The sequence below is a fragment of the Neovison vison genome, chromosome 9 (genome assembly GCF_020171115.1).
Source record: "Neovison vison isolate M4711 chromosome 9, ASM_NN_V1, whole genome shotgun sequence".
Classification (NCBI taxonomy): Eukaryota; Metazoa; Chordata; class Mammalia; order Carnivora; family Mustelidae; genus Neogale; species Neogale vison.
Window position 1 is genome coordinate 49744259 of NC_058099.1, and position 14381 is coordinate 49758639.

At 43.1% G+C, this 14381-nt stretch overlaps 1 protein-coding gene across 1 annotated transcript in view; it reads left to right on the top strand.

The window, feature by feature from the left end:
- Positions 1–1862: 1862 nt before the first annotated feature.
- SAXO1 (stabilizer of axonemal microtubules 1) overlaps positions 1863–14381 on the top strand; it is a 31397-nt gene continuing 18878 nt past the window's right edge. Inside the window, exons 1-3 of the mRNA XM_044264150.1 lie at positions 1863–1880; positions 3296–3420; positions 4122–4301. Of these exons, the coding sequence (XP_044120085.1) occupies positions 1863–1880; positions 3296–3420; positions 4122–4301 (323 nt within the window). The remainder of the gene's footprint in view (positions 1881–3295; positions 3421–4121; positions 4302–14381) is intronic.

A 14381-nucleotide genomic window follows, 5' to 3' on the forward strand; every position in this document is an offset into this window, starting at 1 on the left:
TCTGATTTTTTTTTTTCTGTCAGCATTGTGAGGACATTGGATTAGATAATCTCCATAGCTCCTCTTCTTTACTTATTTTTAAAGATTTTATCCACTTACTTTTCAGAGAGAGAGAGAGAGAGTGAGTGTGTGCATAAATAGTGGGGAGCGGCAGGCAGAGAGAGAAGCAGGCTTCCTCCTGAGCAGGGAGCCTGATGCGGGACTCAATCCCAGGACCCTGGGATCATGACTTGAGCCAAAGGCGGGTGCGTAACAGACAGCCACCCAGGCATCCCTCCGTGACCCCTTTTAAAATTCAATTTTTAAAATTCCGTAGTTCTAGCTTGGAGTCAGTGCTCAGACTCAACTATTATTCACCTTCTCTGTGTTCTGTTGAGAGGTTTCCACTATTCCCTTTACTAAATATCAGAAAAAGTCAGGATTATTTCCTTTTTCCTATGGTCCTTTAGTAAATTCTGGAGTGGAAAGACTTTAGATGGTCCTGGTAAGGAAGCCTCCCTCCCTTTTGCCTTCTCTGCCTAGTGGCCCCTAGTGGGCTGGTTTGAGTGTGTACCCCTAGCCTGGTGGCCATGGCAGCCCCTCAAAGGATATGGGTATCAGAGAGTTTGAAGAGGTCTCCTTTCTTGGGCTCATGACTGTCAGGCTTACTTTAAAATACCCCAAGCTTGGGGCGCCTGGGTGGCTCAGTGGGTTAAAGCCTCTACCTTCAGCTCAGGTCATGATCCCAGGGTTGTGGGACTGAGCCTCGCATCAGGCTCGCTGCTCAGCGGGGAGCCTGCTTCCTCCTCTCTCTCTGCCTGCCTCTCTGCCTACTTGTGATCTCTATCTGTCAAATAAATAAATAAAATCTTAAAAAAAAAATACCCCAAGCTTGGTGATTCCACACTCTTTTTCCCTTCCTTCCTTTCTTCCAATCTCTCTCTCTCTCTCTTTTTTAAGATTGCATTTATTTATTTGACAGGGAGAGAGCATGCATAAGCAGGGAGAGCAGCAGGCAGAGGGAGAGGGAGAAGCAGACTCTCCACGGAGCAGGGACCCTGATGCGGGACTCGATCCCAGGACCCTGGGATCATGACCTGAGCCGAAGGCAGCTGCTTAATTGACTGAGCCACTCAAGCTTCCCTCCACACACTTTCTTTAATCACTCCTAGGCCCGCTAAAAATTAAGAATTGAAGTGTTTCCCTTTTTGGGAAAAAGGTGGCAGACCGACAAGGAGGAGATACTGTGCTTGGCGACTTGAGAGGATACTCAGGGCTTTGGATTAATGGGTAAGGCAAAGGAGGGGGTCCTAGGAGCAGACAGGTGGTGAAACATTTACTTTCAATTAAGAGTCTTTGGTACTTCAGAGTGAGACAGATTTTAGTTAACTAGCAACGAGTTCAGAACAACCCTGCCGCCCTCCCTATAGACAGATAACATTCCACTTCAAGGAACATCAGTGTCTGAGTGGAAGCTGATTGCTTTATTAAAATCCCCTCTAACAATACCAATCACAATGTAGTATTTTGCCATGAAATTTATTTTTCTTGAGGAATAAGTCTTTATAGTGTGAAGTCAGAAAAAGTAACCCTATGGAAAGGGGGGGTTATATAAAAACAAAGTTTTACTGGTTTGCAAAACAAGGGCCCTGGAGAGGGAAAATATTGCTATGCCTGTGGGGTTGATTTTATTGCAAGTGCTTGAATTGAAGTTATTCTTAATAAAATCATGACTTTTTTCCTCAGAGCGTGGGTGAACAAAATAGATTGGCAGAGGCATTTTTGGTAGGCAGCAGTTCTTGGCTTTTGATTTGAGGTTTGTAGGAATCCTAAAATGATAGGGTGCTAATTGGTTCAGATTGAAAACTCAGGTAATTGGACCGATGGTGAACACAGGAATGGTAATGATATCTAATGTTTACATAGCATGGGATGCGGTTATTTTGTTTATTGTGCAAACACAATTATCTCTTGAGTGAACAGAAGATGAAAGCACTCACTGACTCATGTAGCCATGATTAGGGCCCATTTTATTAAATATATAAAATGTTAAATACACAATCATCTTTGTTTATGAAATGCCAACAACATGCATTTTGAAAAAGAACAACTAAGCTTTTATTAGGTGTATTTAACACTGAAATTTGTACCCTCAGGGTGGCATATTTATGTGGAAGATTTCCTTGTCAATAATTAGGAAAATCTAAAATATTGGGAACCAGTAGTACTTCTGAAATAATAAAAATAAAAAGTAGGGGTGCCTGGCTGCCTCAGTTGGTGGAGCCTGTGCCTCCTGATGCTCTGGGTTGTAAGTTTGAGCCCCATGTTGGGTGTAGAGATTACTTAAAAACAAAAACAAACAAACAAACAAACAAAATTGTTAAAAAAAAAAGAATGTGGCAAGTTTGTGCCATCTTAAGGCTTTTCTGATACACAAACCTACAAATGAGAAAAGAATCATATAGGCATCTCTTTCTCTGTCTTATAAAGATTTATTTAGAGAGTGGCTACAGAGTGGAGGAGGAGAGGGGGAGAGAGAGAGACAGAGACTCCGAGACAGATTCCCCGCTAAGTGTGGACACTTAACCGACTGAGCCAGCAGGTGCCCCTGCAAAGAGCCTTCTCTCTAAAGGGACTTGTTAATATGCAGTACTAGCCGTATGAACCCAGCAGGTGTTGATTGTTTTCTCTAGGGTCTGGGAGGTGGAAGAGAAGTACTGGTAACAACAGTGGTGGCAGGAAAACACTGATACAGAGGGAGGAACTTATTAATAGCAGGAATAGATCACATGCTCAACATTGCCTGGAAAATGCTTGAGATGAGAACAGTGATGTATTCTCTCTTTCTCTCTCTCTTCCCCCATGTGCTGCCCCAGAACACTGTGTATTTTTGTTTTTTTCTTTTTTTGTATATTTTGTTTCTCTAATTAAAATCAACGTTTAAAAAAAGTTTAAAAAATAAGCCATTCTGTGCTGTTCCTTGGTGGAAGGAAGTTGGAAATCACAAATGTGTGGGTTTGTGGCTGTGTTGATGTCTGAAGACAAGGGCTGCCCCAGCTGGTTGGTAAGAGTTGTCTGTGGCATATGAATAATTGACAGACTGCTTAGGTTTTGAGAGCTCCAACGGCCACCCTTTGTCCAGCGATAAGTAGAATCCTAAGGTTCATTTATTACCATGTGTGCAAAATGGGAAAACTTGCCATGAATTATAACTTTCAAATTCTTTTCTCTCATCTAGTTGTGTAACGAGACCTCACGTTTATTTAATAATATATTTCCGTATCTTGTCATTTGATCAGTAATTGTTCATTGGCAGATAGTCTGCTGTGTACCAGGCAGGATAAGGGACTCTAGCAGTGAGCAAGATAGAGAAGGTGCTGAGCTTGAGAGACAAGAGACCGTGAACAGGCTCACCAGCAGACCAGCCAATGACCGCGAGCAGTAGGTGATAGGAGAGGCACGCGCTGGGAGGAGAGAGCCTCTGTGCCAGGGGAGGGCTGCTGGGTGGATCTTGGGTAGAAGATAACCAGTGGAAGTCTTTCTGTGGGGGCAACAGTTGAGGCGAGACCCGAGGATGAGCCAGACTTTCAGTGTGCAACAGGTTTCTGTAGCCAGTGGCATGGAGCGAGCTCAGAACCGAGGGGGTTTTGCTCCGTGTGATGGCCCTTATCTGGAAAGGTGACATTCTGAGTTGACCCAGGTACCAGCTAACTAGGAGAGGCTTAGTGCACAGCCCCGCAGTGCAGGGTCAGGTCAGGTGTTGAACCCTAACTGCTGGGTGATTGGGAGACCAGCTGGAGCATCCCACAAAGGGCTTGGGGACCACAGCGATTTACCCGCTAGGGCACCAGAAGTATTTCGTATTTAAACAGGCAGTATGGTATCTGTGTGGTTGACCATCAGTTATGCTTGTGTGTAATGTTGTGATTTAAGGAATTTGGATGATGGGCCATTTGCAGCTATCCAGCATTAAAAAAAATTCTGGTCACTTTCTAGTTTAGTAGAGAAAAGTTAAGTTCCTGTTTCTAATGCTGGCAGTCTTGATTTGAAAACCTGGGGTCCCATTTCAAGAAGGTGGCATCGTCAGACTGGCTGTATTCTTCCCCAGAAGATAACAGACCTGACTTGTGTCTTTTTTGTAGGCGGCATCACTGTCCACATCTCCCTACCAAGATTTATGATAAAATAGAGAAACCATGTCTACTCTCCGAATACACCGAGAACTACCCTCTCTATCACTGTTACCTGCCCAGAGAGTCCTTCAAGCCCAAGATGGAGTACCAGAAAGCACCCATACCCATGGAAGGCCTGACCACATCAAGGTGAGTGCAAGCAGAATAAATGTGTGAATGCTCACAAATAGAGTACTGTCCAGGGCTAAGGTACAATATGAGTATAATATGCAGTATTAGTGCATCAAGGTACAGAATCAATGTACTGTATCTTGGAAAAGTAATCCTACATTTGTTAGCCTGCTCAGTTTTTTCCAATCTCTCTCTCTCTCTCTTTTTATTTTTAAAAGATTTTATTTATTTATTTGACATAGACACAGCGAGAGACACAGACACAGTGAGAGAGGGAGCACAGGCTGGGGGAATGGGAGAGGGAGAAGCAGGCTTCCTGCAGAGCAGGGAGCCCGACTTGGGGCTCAATCCCAGGACTCTGGGCTCATGACCTGAGTCAAAGTCAGACACTTAACAACTGAACCACCCGGGCGCCCCTCCCAACCTCTTCTTACAGAGAAAGAATTGATAACTGTGAGTCTAGGGGTGAGGAAAGCTAAAATGATCTACGTACCAAAGGGTTGGAGGTTAAAGAAAGTATAAAGGGATGAAACAATGGCAGATGGAGGGAGGCTGGAAAGGGAGTTCAGGACTTTGGCACCTAAGCTCCAGGTCAGGTTGGGTGGAGTAGTGATGGGGATACTGGTGAAAGGAAACTTGATAGGGAGGGAGCTGTTGGAAATCATGCCCCAGGCTTTAAATTGGGATCCCTTTGAAAGTTTTTCAAGAATGACCATTTCGACCCTTAAACAGCATTTGACTCTTAAGCAAAATGGGTTTGAACCGCAGGGTCCATTTACCTGTGGATTTTTTTTCCCCCTAATAGATATACTGTAAATGTTTTCTCTTATGATTTTCTTCATAGCTTTTTTCTAGCTTATTATAAGAATATGTCATATAACACATATCACACATAAAATATGTTAATTGGTTGTTACTGGTAAGGCTTCTGGTTCACAGTAGGCTATTAACACTTTGTTTTGGGGAGGCAGAAGTTATGTGTGGATTTTGAATGCATCAGAGTCAGCATCCCTTACCTCCGCATTGTTCAAAAGTCCTTTTAGATTGCTCTTGACCTCCAAACTCAGATTCTTTAGAGAATCCAGTTTGAGAGACTGAACCACCTGGCTCAGGGTAGTAGGGTTGCAGAGAGATTTCCATTGAGAGGGTGGGGAAACTGATCCATTTCGGGTCTGCTCTGCATGTGGCAAGGCTATCAGAATCTGCTGCTGACACCTGGTTAGTGACCCCTGGGTGGTGATCTGTGACCTGTGATTGGTGACCCAGTGGAGTAGAAACATCTTGGAGGGCGGTTGAGCAGTGTCCCAGATTGTATACTTGGAGCCCTGATGGGACCTGAGAAAGGGATGGCTTCTCTGCTTCCGGCATTCCTCATCCCTACAGGAGGGGGATGGCTGGGAGGTGGAGATCCTAGACTATGTAAATTAATGCAGCACAGAGCTTGCACATTACAGGACTCAAGACCTGGTAAATTTTCTTCCTATTGCTCCCTCTTAGCTCATAATTTTGTGCTTTCCTAGTAAAGGTCCCAGTGGTTCAGGTGAAGCAGAACGGCTCTAACTCATTCTGCCTCCAGGTTCTCCCCACAATGGGCCTGTTTACATTCTCTTTTGAGATTGTGGTTTGAGGCATGAAGGATTCCTACAAAAAGCCGCTATGTTCTAGATCCAAAGGAAGTCCATGTATGAGTTATGAGGCAGAAAAACCCATGAAGAGATAAAGGAAGCTGATGGATTTCTGATATTAAGGCTGGGAAGGAGTTGAGGGCCATGTCTGATGCAAGACTCCACTCAGATCATCTCTTTTTTTCCCCCTCAGCACTTCCTCCTGAATCAGATCATCTTTTCAATTTTTTAAAAGATTTTATTTATTTATTTGACAGAGAGAAACATAGAGCAGGAACACAAACAAGGAGAGTGGAAGAGGGAGAAGCAGGCCTCCCTCTGGACAGGGAGCCTAATGCAGGGCTTGATCCCATGACCCTGGGATCATGAATCTGACCCAAAGGCAGGCACTTAATGACCGAGCCATCCAGGCTTCCTTGAATCAGATCATCTTCATGTGAGACAGACATCTAACATGATTTGGTTTACGCAGAATGTTTGGTCAGTGCTGATGAAGAGTCCTAGGCTTATGTAATGCTTTGAGGGTTGGATGTTGAAGGTTGCTCTTTTTTTGTTGGTCACAAGCTTAGGAGGATGAGGCTAAGTCCTCTGTAGCATGAGCCCTGCCCCATCACCTAGCTCTGAGGTCCCCATATGGAGCCCCACACGCCTTCCTTCCTCCCGATGGCGCTTTGCGAAAATGAAAGCTTCCCCTCTGACCTGTCCTCAATTATCCTTGCCTCATGTCACTAAAAGCCATAAACCTATCACCCAGAAGTTCCCTCTGTCTCTGCCAGGGTGACAATACCATTCATGTCAAAATGTGGCCAAAGTGGAGGATTGCAGATACTAAAAGAAGTTCCAAAACAAGTTGTTCATGACCGTACGGGTCTTAAAAGAAAAGGTGACAGGATCAAGGTTACCCATGGGAAGGAAGAAGAGCAGAAATTCTTCTCTCCTCTCCTTTATGTCTTTCCCCAGAGAGAGAAGTCAAGGGGAAGATGAGCAGAGGGCACCTCTTTCCTCACCTGCACCTCAAGTTCATTGTATCTCAGCCCTGTGCCTGCCATGCTGGGCACTAGTTTGCATAGACTGGGACTGTCTCAGGATTCATTTTTTTAAAAAAAGATTTTATTTATTTATTTGACAGACAGAGATCACAAGTAAGCAGAGAGGCAGGCAGAGAGAGAGAGAGGAAAAAGCAGGCTCCCTGCTGAGCAGAGAGCACAATTCGGGGCTCGATCCCAGGACCCTGAGATCATGACTGGAGCCGAAGGCAGAGTCTTAACCCACTGAGCCACCCAGGAGCCCCCAGGATTCATTAAAAAAAAAAAAAAAAAAAAGTTTTAGTGAGCTTTTATTAGGATAAATGAACAAAACCCAAGATGTTACCAACTATGTTTTCTGAACCACAGAAACTTAGCAGAGACTCTGGTCAGTATTCTTGCATATACAGCAGACCTCTGTCTGAAGAAATGTAGAGAGGTCGTCATCTGAGTGCTCCAGCAGAGGCTTCTGGGGGAAGGAACGGGTCAGCCCTGTATCGGCACACCCCTCTATCAGCATGGATTGTCACTTCTCTGCCGTGAGGACCCTTGTTACCTGACCATCCCAGCCACTTCTCTATGTAAAGGGACCCAACTTAGTTTCTGAGCTTGGACATGGGGCTGCCACCTGCTGAATTTTCAAAAAGTCACATGGCTCAGGACTTGGCTGGGTTGGGTGATTAAGTCCAGACACAAAAAACACCTGGTTTCTGGAAAGGTTATCATCCCAGCATGAGGCATGATTACAGCTGCACACAACTCTTACTGACTGTAAATCTTAGGGATTTACAGCAGGTGCCAAGAGGGGAATGCTTGTGAGTTTTAGCCGTTCTTAGCACGAGGCAGTCTCTTGAAACCCTTGGTGATTCTCTTCTATAGGATTTGCCTTTAGTTCGAATGGATGGGAGATCAATTTATGAATAAGAGGTTTGCACTTCAAGCCTCATTTCCCCTTAGGCATGTCACCATGTAAAACACTTGGGCCCCATTCTAGGACATTAGTTTGTTAGGCAGATCTCTAAGGATGGTGGAATGGATAACCTGAGAGGAAGGAGGTAAGTCTTCAAGATGGTGTTGCATTTTATTCTAAGGGGAGGGGGTGCCATGGTGGGAGGGGTGTGAACTGGAGGTGTAGGAGGGAAGGAAGACTAGGGTTCTGACTTGATGGGTTTGGCTCAAGGGCAGAAGGCAGCAAGCTGGTATCACATATTCCTTTATTTATTGACAAGACTCTTGTTTAAACTGTGTGGAGTTGGGCGGGGGTTGGGGGAGAGCTAAAAGAGAAAAGGCATTTGGAATCCTCTTCAAATGCTAGGAAAAAAGCAAGAAAGTTGGTAGTGGGCTAAGTCTTTCCCTACTCATTGACTTGTACCCATTTTCTACCCAGAGCTGTACCCTTGGGGATATTCCTACTCCCCTGCCCTATAGATTGGGCCCAAGAATTTAGAAGAAATGCAGAAAGAAGTCTCAGCATTAGACTTGCCTGGGAAATTTCAGAGCCTTTGATGTGTGTTTTTGATTGAATTTGGGAACATTTTGACCATTATTTCTTCAAGTGCTTTTTCTTTCTCTGAGACTCTGTTCATTTCTGTCAGTCATTTTTTTCTGTTTTTAAAATCAATAGTTTCTGTTTATCTGTCTTCAAGTTCACAGAGTATTTCCTCAAGCTCTATTCTGATATTAAGTGACTAATTTCAGTAATTGTATATTTCATTCATGGAAGTTACATCTGATTATTTCTAGATAGTTTCTATTTCTTTTATGAATTTCCTACATTTTAATTTATTTTGACCTTATTTTGCTTTTTATAATTTAGCACAATTAGAATAGCGGCTTTAGAAATCTTTGTTTGCTAACTGTAGCATCTGGGTCTACTTGATCTTCAGGATTATCTTTTTTTTTCTCTTAAGAATGGGTCATATTTTCCTGCATGTATGTCAGTGATATTAGATTGTTCCTGTATATAGTTCAAGTTCTGTTGCAAAGACTCTGGGTTTATTTTTTCATTCCTCCAAAGAGTTTATTTATATTACTGTTTTTTAAGACAGATAGAAGGGTAATTTGATTTGATTCAAAATGCAAACTGTCTTCGGTGGTACCTCCAGTCTCCAGTCTCAGCTCTGGTGTTTTTTTTTTTTGTTTTTTTTTTTTTTGAGAGAGCACATGAGTCGCGAGGGGCAGGAGGAGCGAGAGAATCTTAAGCACGTGGGGCTCGATCTCATGATCCTGAGCTCATGACCTGAGCTGAAATCAGGAGTCAGACACGTAGCTGACTGAACCAGCCAGAGGGCCCCATCAGTTCAGTAATTTATCATTAGCATGGTTGTTTGTGAACTCAGGGGGAGCCCTGGGTGCATTTTATATACAGAAGCCAGAGCTTCCTGTCTTGGCTTTTCTCCTTTCTAGGATTTTTTCCTTACTTTCCAGCATGTGTGGTTGCCTCAGACTTGGTCCTCTGGTTCTTCAGTCAGATATGGGAGGTTTTCTGTTTACGTTATGCTGCTTGGCTTGGCACAGATTGGAGCCTGCCTTCATACTGGAAGCTTTGGGAAAAACAAAGTCCCACCACAAAATGGAAACTTACACAGAGGTTCATGCAGTACCAGTCCCTACTTCTGCCTGTTAACTTTGCTCTAGCATGTGCCTGTCTTGGTTGCTCTTCAGTGCTCATAGGTAGTTGTTTTTCATGTTTTTGTACAGAACTGATGTGAAGTGGTGACAGATGTTACCTTCAGCTGTAGTGGGCATTGAGGAGATGAGAGAGTACGGCAGGAGATGGATACTGGAGGCTGGTCTTTAGAATCCTGTCTGTCACAGCCCAGACAAGGAAGGCTCAGTGTGTCCTTGCCAGGATCAGGAGCATGAATCAAGCCTTGCGAATCTGCCTCAGGATTTTTCTCAGTGTGCTGGGCTGGGCTCTCACCCTCTCTAGTGGTTTTCTGAGAGGGTGCCCTTTAACCCTGGGAAATGTTAGAATTATGTGTGGAAGGTGTGAAACCAAATCAAATGACAAAGAGCCAAACCCTGTATTGGAGATTGCAAGAGAGGACAAACTATGAGGAGGAGAATCACAGAAATCAAGGAGAGTGTGCGCAAAAGATGAGTCACAGTATGGATGCTTACAGGATGGTTCTAGAGAATGACGGTCTGAAGAGCAGTGACTGGACTTGAAAACCTGGTGGGACTTCAGGGGGCCTGGGCTAGAAGGAAGGGCTAGCAGAACCAAATTGAATGATGGGGGGACTGTGAATGGGAGGTAAGGAAGGCAAGTCTGTGTGTAGGCAACCCTTTCTGGAAGAGAGAGAGGAGGGCAGTGGACTGTAATGAGGGCTGTATCACTTCAGTTTTTTCCTTTAAAGTTGGAAAAAATTGAAAAATGTTTATTGAGAGAAAAGAGCCAGTACGAGGAAACAGTTAACTCACAGACTAGTATATGGACAGGATCATTTTTTAAAAAAAATATGTTCTGTTAGACACCACACAGTACATCATTAGTTTTTTTTCCAATTTATTTATTTTCAGAAAAACAGTATTCATTATTTTTTCACCACACCCAGTGCTCCATGCAAGCCGTGCCCTCTATAATACCCACCACCTGGTACCCCAACTTCCCACCTGCCCCACCACTTCAAACCCTTCAGATTGTATGGACTCTGAAAAACATCATTAGTTTTTGATGTAGTGTTCCATGATTCATTGTTTGCAAATAACACCCAGTGCTCCATGCAATCTGTGCCCTCCTTAATACCCACCACCAAACTCACCGATCCTCCCACCTACCTCCCTTCTAAAACCCTCAGTTTGTTTCCCGGAGTCCATAGTCTTTCATGGTTCATCTCCCACTTCGATTCCCTCACCCTTCATTTTTCCCTTCCTTCTAATGTCCTCCATACTATTCCTTATGTCCCATAAATAAATGAAACCATGTGATAATTGAGTTTCTCTGCTTGACTTATTCCACTTAGCATAATCTCCAGTCCCATCCATGTTGACTTATTCCACTTAGCATAATCTCCTCCAGTCCCATCCAGGTTGATGCAAAAGTTGGGTATTCATCCTTTCTGATGGCTGAGTAATAGTCCATTGTGTATATGGACCATATCTTCTTTATTCATTTTTCTGTTGAATGGCATCTCAACTCTTTCCACAGTTTGACTATAGTGGACATTGCTACTATGAACATTGGGGTGCATGTGCCCCTTATTTTCACTACATCTGTATCTTTGGGGTAAATACCCAGTAGTGCAATTGCTGGGTTGTAGGGTAGCTCTATTTTTAATTTTTTGAGGAACTTCCACACTGTTTTCCAAAGTGGCTGCACCAACTTGCATTCCCACCAACAGTGAGAGGGTTCCTTTTTTTCCACATCCTCTCTACCATCTGTTGTTTCTTGCCTTGTCAATTTTTGCCATTCTAACTGGTGTAAGGTGTATCAGTGTGGTTTTGATTTGAATTTCCCTGATGGCTAATGATGATGAACATTTTTCATGTGTCTGTTAGCCATTTATATGTCTTCTTTTTATATGTCTTTCTTTTTATATGTCTTCTATTTATATGTCTTCTTATATGTCTTCTTTTCTAGAGAAGTGTCTGCTCATGTCTTCTGCCCATTTTTTGACATGATTATCTGTGTTTTTTTTTTTTTTTTTAGTGTTGAGTTTGAGAAGTTCTTTATAGATCTTTGATATTAGCCCTTTGTCTGTAGTGTCATTTGCAAACATCTTCTCCCATTCTGTGGGCTGCCTCTTTGTTTTGTTGACTGTTTCCTTTGTTGTGCAGAAATTTTTTTATCTTGATGAAGTCCCGAAAGTTTTTCACTTTTGTTTCCCTTGCCTTTGGAGACGTGTCTTGAAAGAATTTGCTGAGGCAGATGTTGAAGAGGTTCCTGCCTATGTTCTCCTCTATGTTTTTGATGGATCCCTGTTTCATGTTGATGTCTTTCATCCATTTTGAGTTTATCTTTGTATATGGTTTAAGAGACTGGTTGAGTTTCATTCTTCTGTATATAGCTGTATGGACAGGTTCCTGAGAAGCAGGAGAATTATGATAAGGGGTGAAGAGATTGGCTTTGGGTAAGAGGAGAAACTCTTTTTAAAATGGATTCCATTTAATTGATGGATTAATTGCACATAATAACAAGTACTGAAGTTTTGGGGGATAAACAGTAGGTTAAAAAAAATAATTACATGGTCCTTCATCACATTGAAAATCTCCATTTCCCGCTTCCAGGACCCTTGTTGGCCCTTATGTTATTTCTTATTTTGTCAGTCTCTGGTCAAACATCTTTCTTTAGCTTTGTCTAATGACTGGAAGTCAAGTTTTTAGGACTTTCCCAGCAGGGCCACTTTAACCTTTGCTTAACTTGGAGTTTAACTCTTGGCCTTCCATACTATATAACTTTTATGGCTATGCACCTAAAAGAGACTTAACATCTTTGACCAATTTTTGTCTTGGTTCATAGTCACAAGGGGCACAGGCACTAGGTAGGGCGTATAACACAGGAAGAAGGGGGTGTGTTCTTTAAAAAAAAAACAACTATTAAATTTGAGCAATTTCTGGAAAGAATAAAATTCTTTTCTCTTATAAGAGAAAAGCTTACAAGACCTTAAAAGCTGTAAGATTATGTGAGATTGGGGATGTGTAATTGTTGTGGTTAATGGTAGATTTCATTGAGTTTTCAACATAAAAACATAATGAGGAAACACATATATTTTGATCAAATTCACTTTTTTTAAAATTTAAATTTAATTAGCCAGCATATAGTAAATCATTAGTTTCTGATGTAGTGTTCAATAATTCATCAGCTGCATGATCATCAGCCAACCTTGATCAAATTCACTTTTCAGCCCCAGTAAATACTTTTTGATGGGGTATAAATGAAATACACTTTAAACTTTATGACTCTTCAGAAGTAGATCACTCCTCCGCCTCCAACTACTGCAAAGATCCTTTGCTTTGTTATTGCTGATCAGTAAATACAACCATGGGTGTACTTTCACAAAGAAACTTGAATTTTGTACCAGAAAAGGAGATTCAGTTAACATTTTCACTCCTTAAATATGATAAGCAAGGATTTTGCTGTATCAGTTTTTGTCTTTGAGTAACCAATTTCAGGATAGCCCATGAGCTGGTGAGTTTCGTTCTCATTTATCTGCTCTTTTCCTGTGGAAACAGCAGGAAAATTAAGCACGTTTTCATTGTCATTGAGCTTGGTGGCCCTTGAAGGAAGGTTCTCCCAGTCTCTCGGAGAGGGAAGTTGTTTCACTGGCTAAAACGACAGCAGAAGAGAATGTCTCTGTGTGAAGAGTCACAGAATATGGTGGGCCTATGACTGGAAAGCAGCTCCTGGTTGCTTTGGGGTTGGGAGTGCTCCATGGGGGATGCTCCATGGGGAGTGCTCCATTCAGCTCTGTTCTTCTTTGCTTGCCCTAGTTATATCTTGCTACTCCTTCTTGGAAATGAAGAGGGCTGAATCCTTGGGTTGTCATCAACGAACATGGGTTTATACAGGCATGTGACACCTCAGGCCATCACCACCCCTTTTTTGCAGCGAGGCGAGCTCATCTCCTCTTTGGCAGCACACAATCTGATGAAGGCCATTTTGCAGCTATGCAGCCTAGGGCCATACTTCCTGTTCCCTGCTGTAGTTGGCTAAGTATCAAACAGACATCAGCATGAGGTACTTGTACACTGAAAAGAGTAGAAATGTGGAACTGACCCTTGGCTTCTTGTTTATCATGTTCCCTCCATAAGCCCCAGTTTATACAGAGTCAGCTTCCAGATGCGTCAGGTCGCTCAGCTTCCTCTTGCTCTTTGCCAACATGGGGCCCTTGGGAAGGGAGCCCAAGTGGAAGACCCTGTAACTACTGCTGAGATACATTTTTAAATCTACACAGAGGGAGGTACTGGGAGTTCAACTGAAGCATCTCCCATTTTCCCCTTAGAGCCCTAGAGAGACCAATTCTCCTGCTTCCTAACTCCCTCCTCCCACCCCACCAAGCACTTTCAGGCCCCAGTTTGTGTTTATTCACAACCATGTGTATAATTCATGCAAGACAGGTTACAGTGGAGCGTGTTACCTTTGTTATTCAAGCATGGCTCAGTAATGCTGCTCCAGATTTTGGCCGGGAAGTAGGTTTTATTGGTGTTTGGGCCTGATGTTTTCCTGTCCGGAAACCTCCCCCTTCCCTTGGCGAGGTTGTTTTGGCAAGCACCACCAGGGAAAATCTCCCTTCCACTTGTCCAGTTGGATAAATGGGTTCCAAGCAAAAAACAGGCTGTTGTATAAATCAGCAGCCCTTGGGGAGAAATGTTTGCTTAAAAGAGTTTGCCTTGAGCAGTGGGGAGTCAAGACTGCCCTGGCAGGCAGTGAAAGCCCCATTTGAGCACTGGTTTGGCCAGGATCATTCCTGGTGTTGGTGCAGTTAGCATCTTGGCATTGCTGTAAC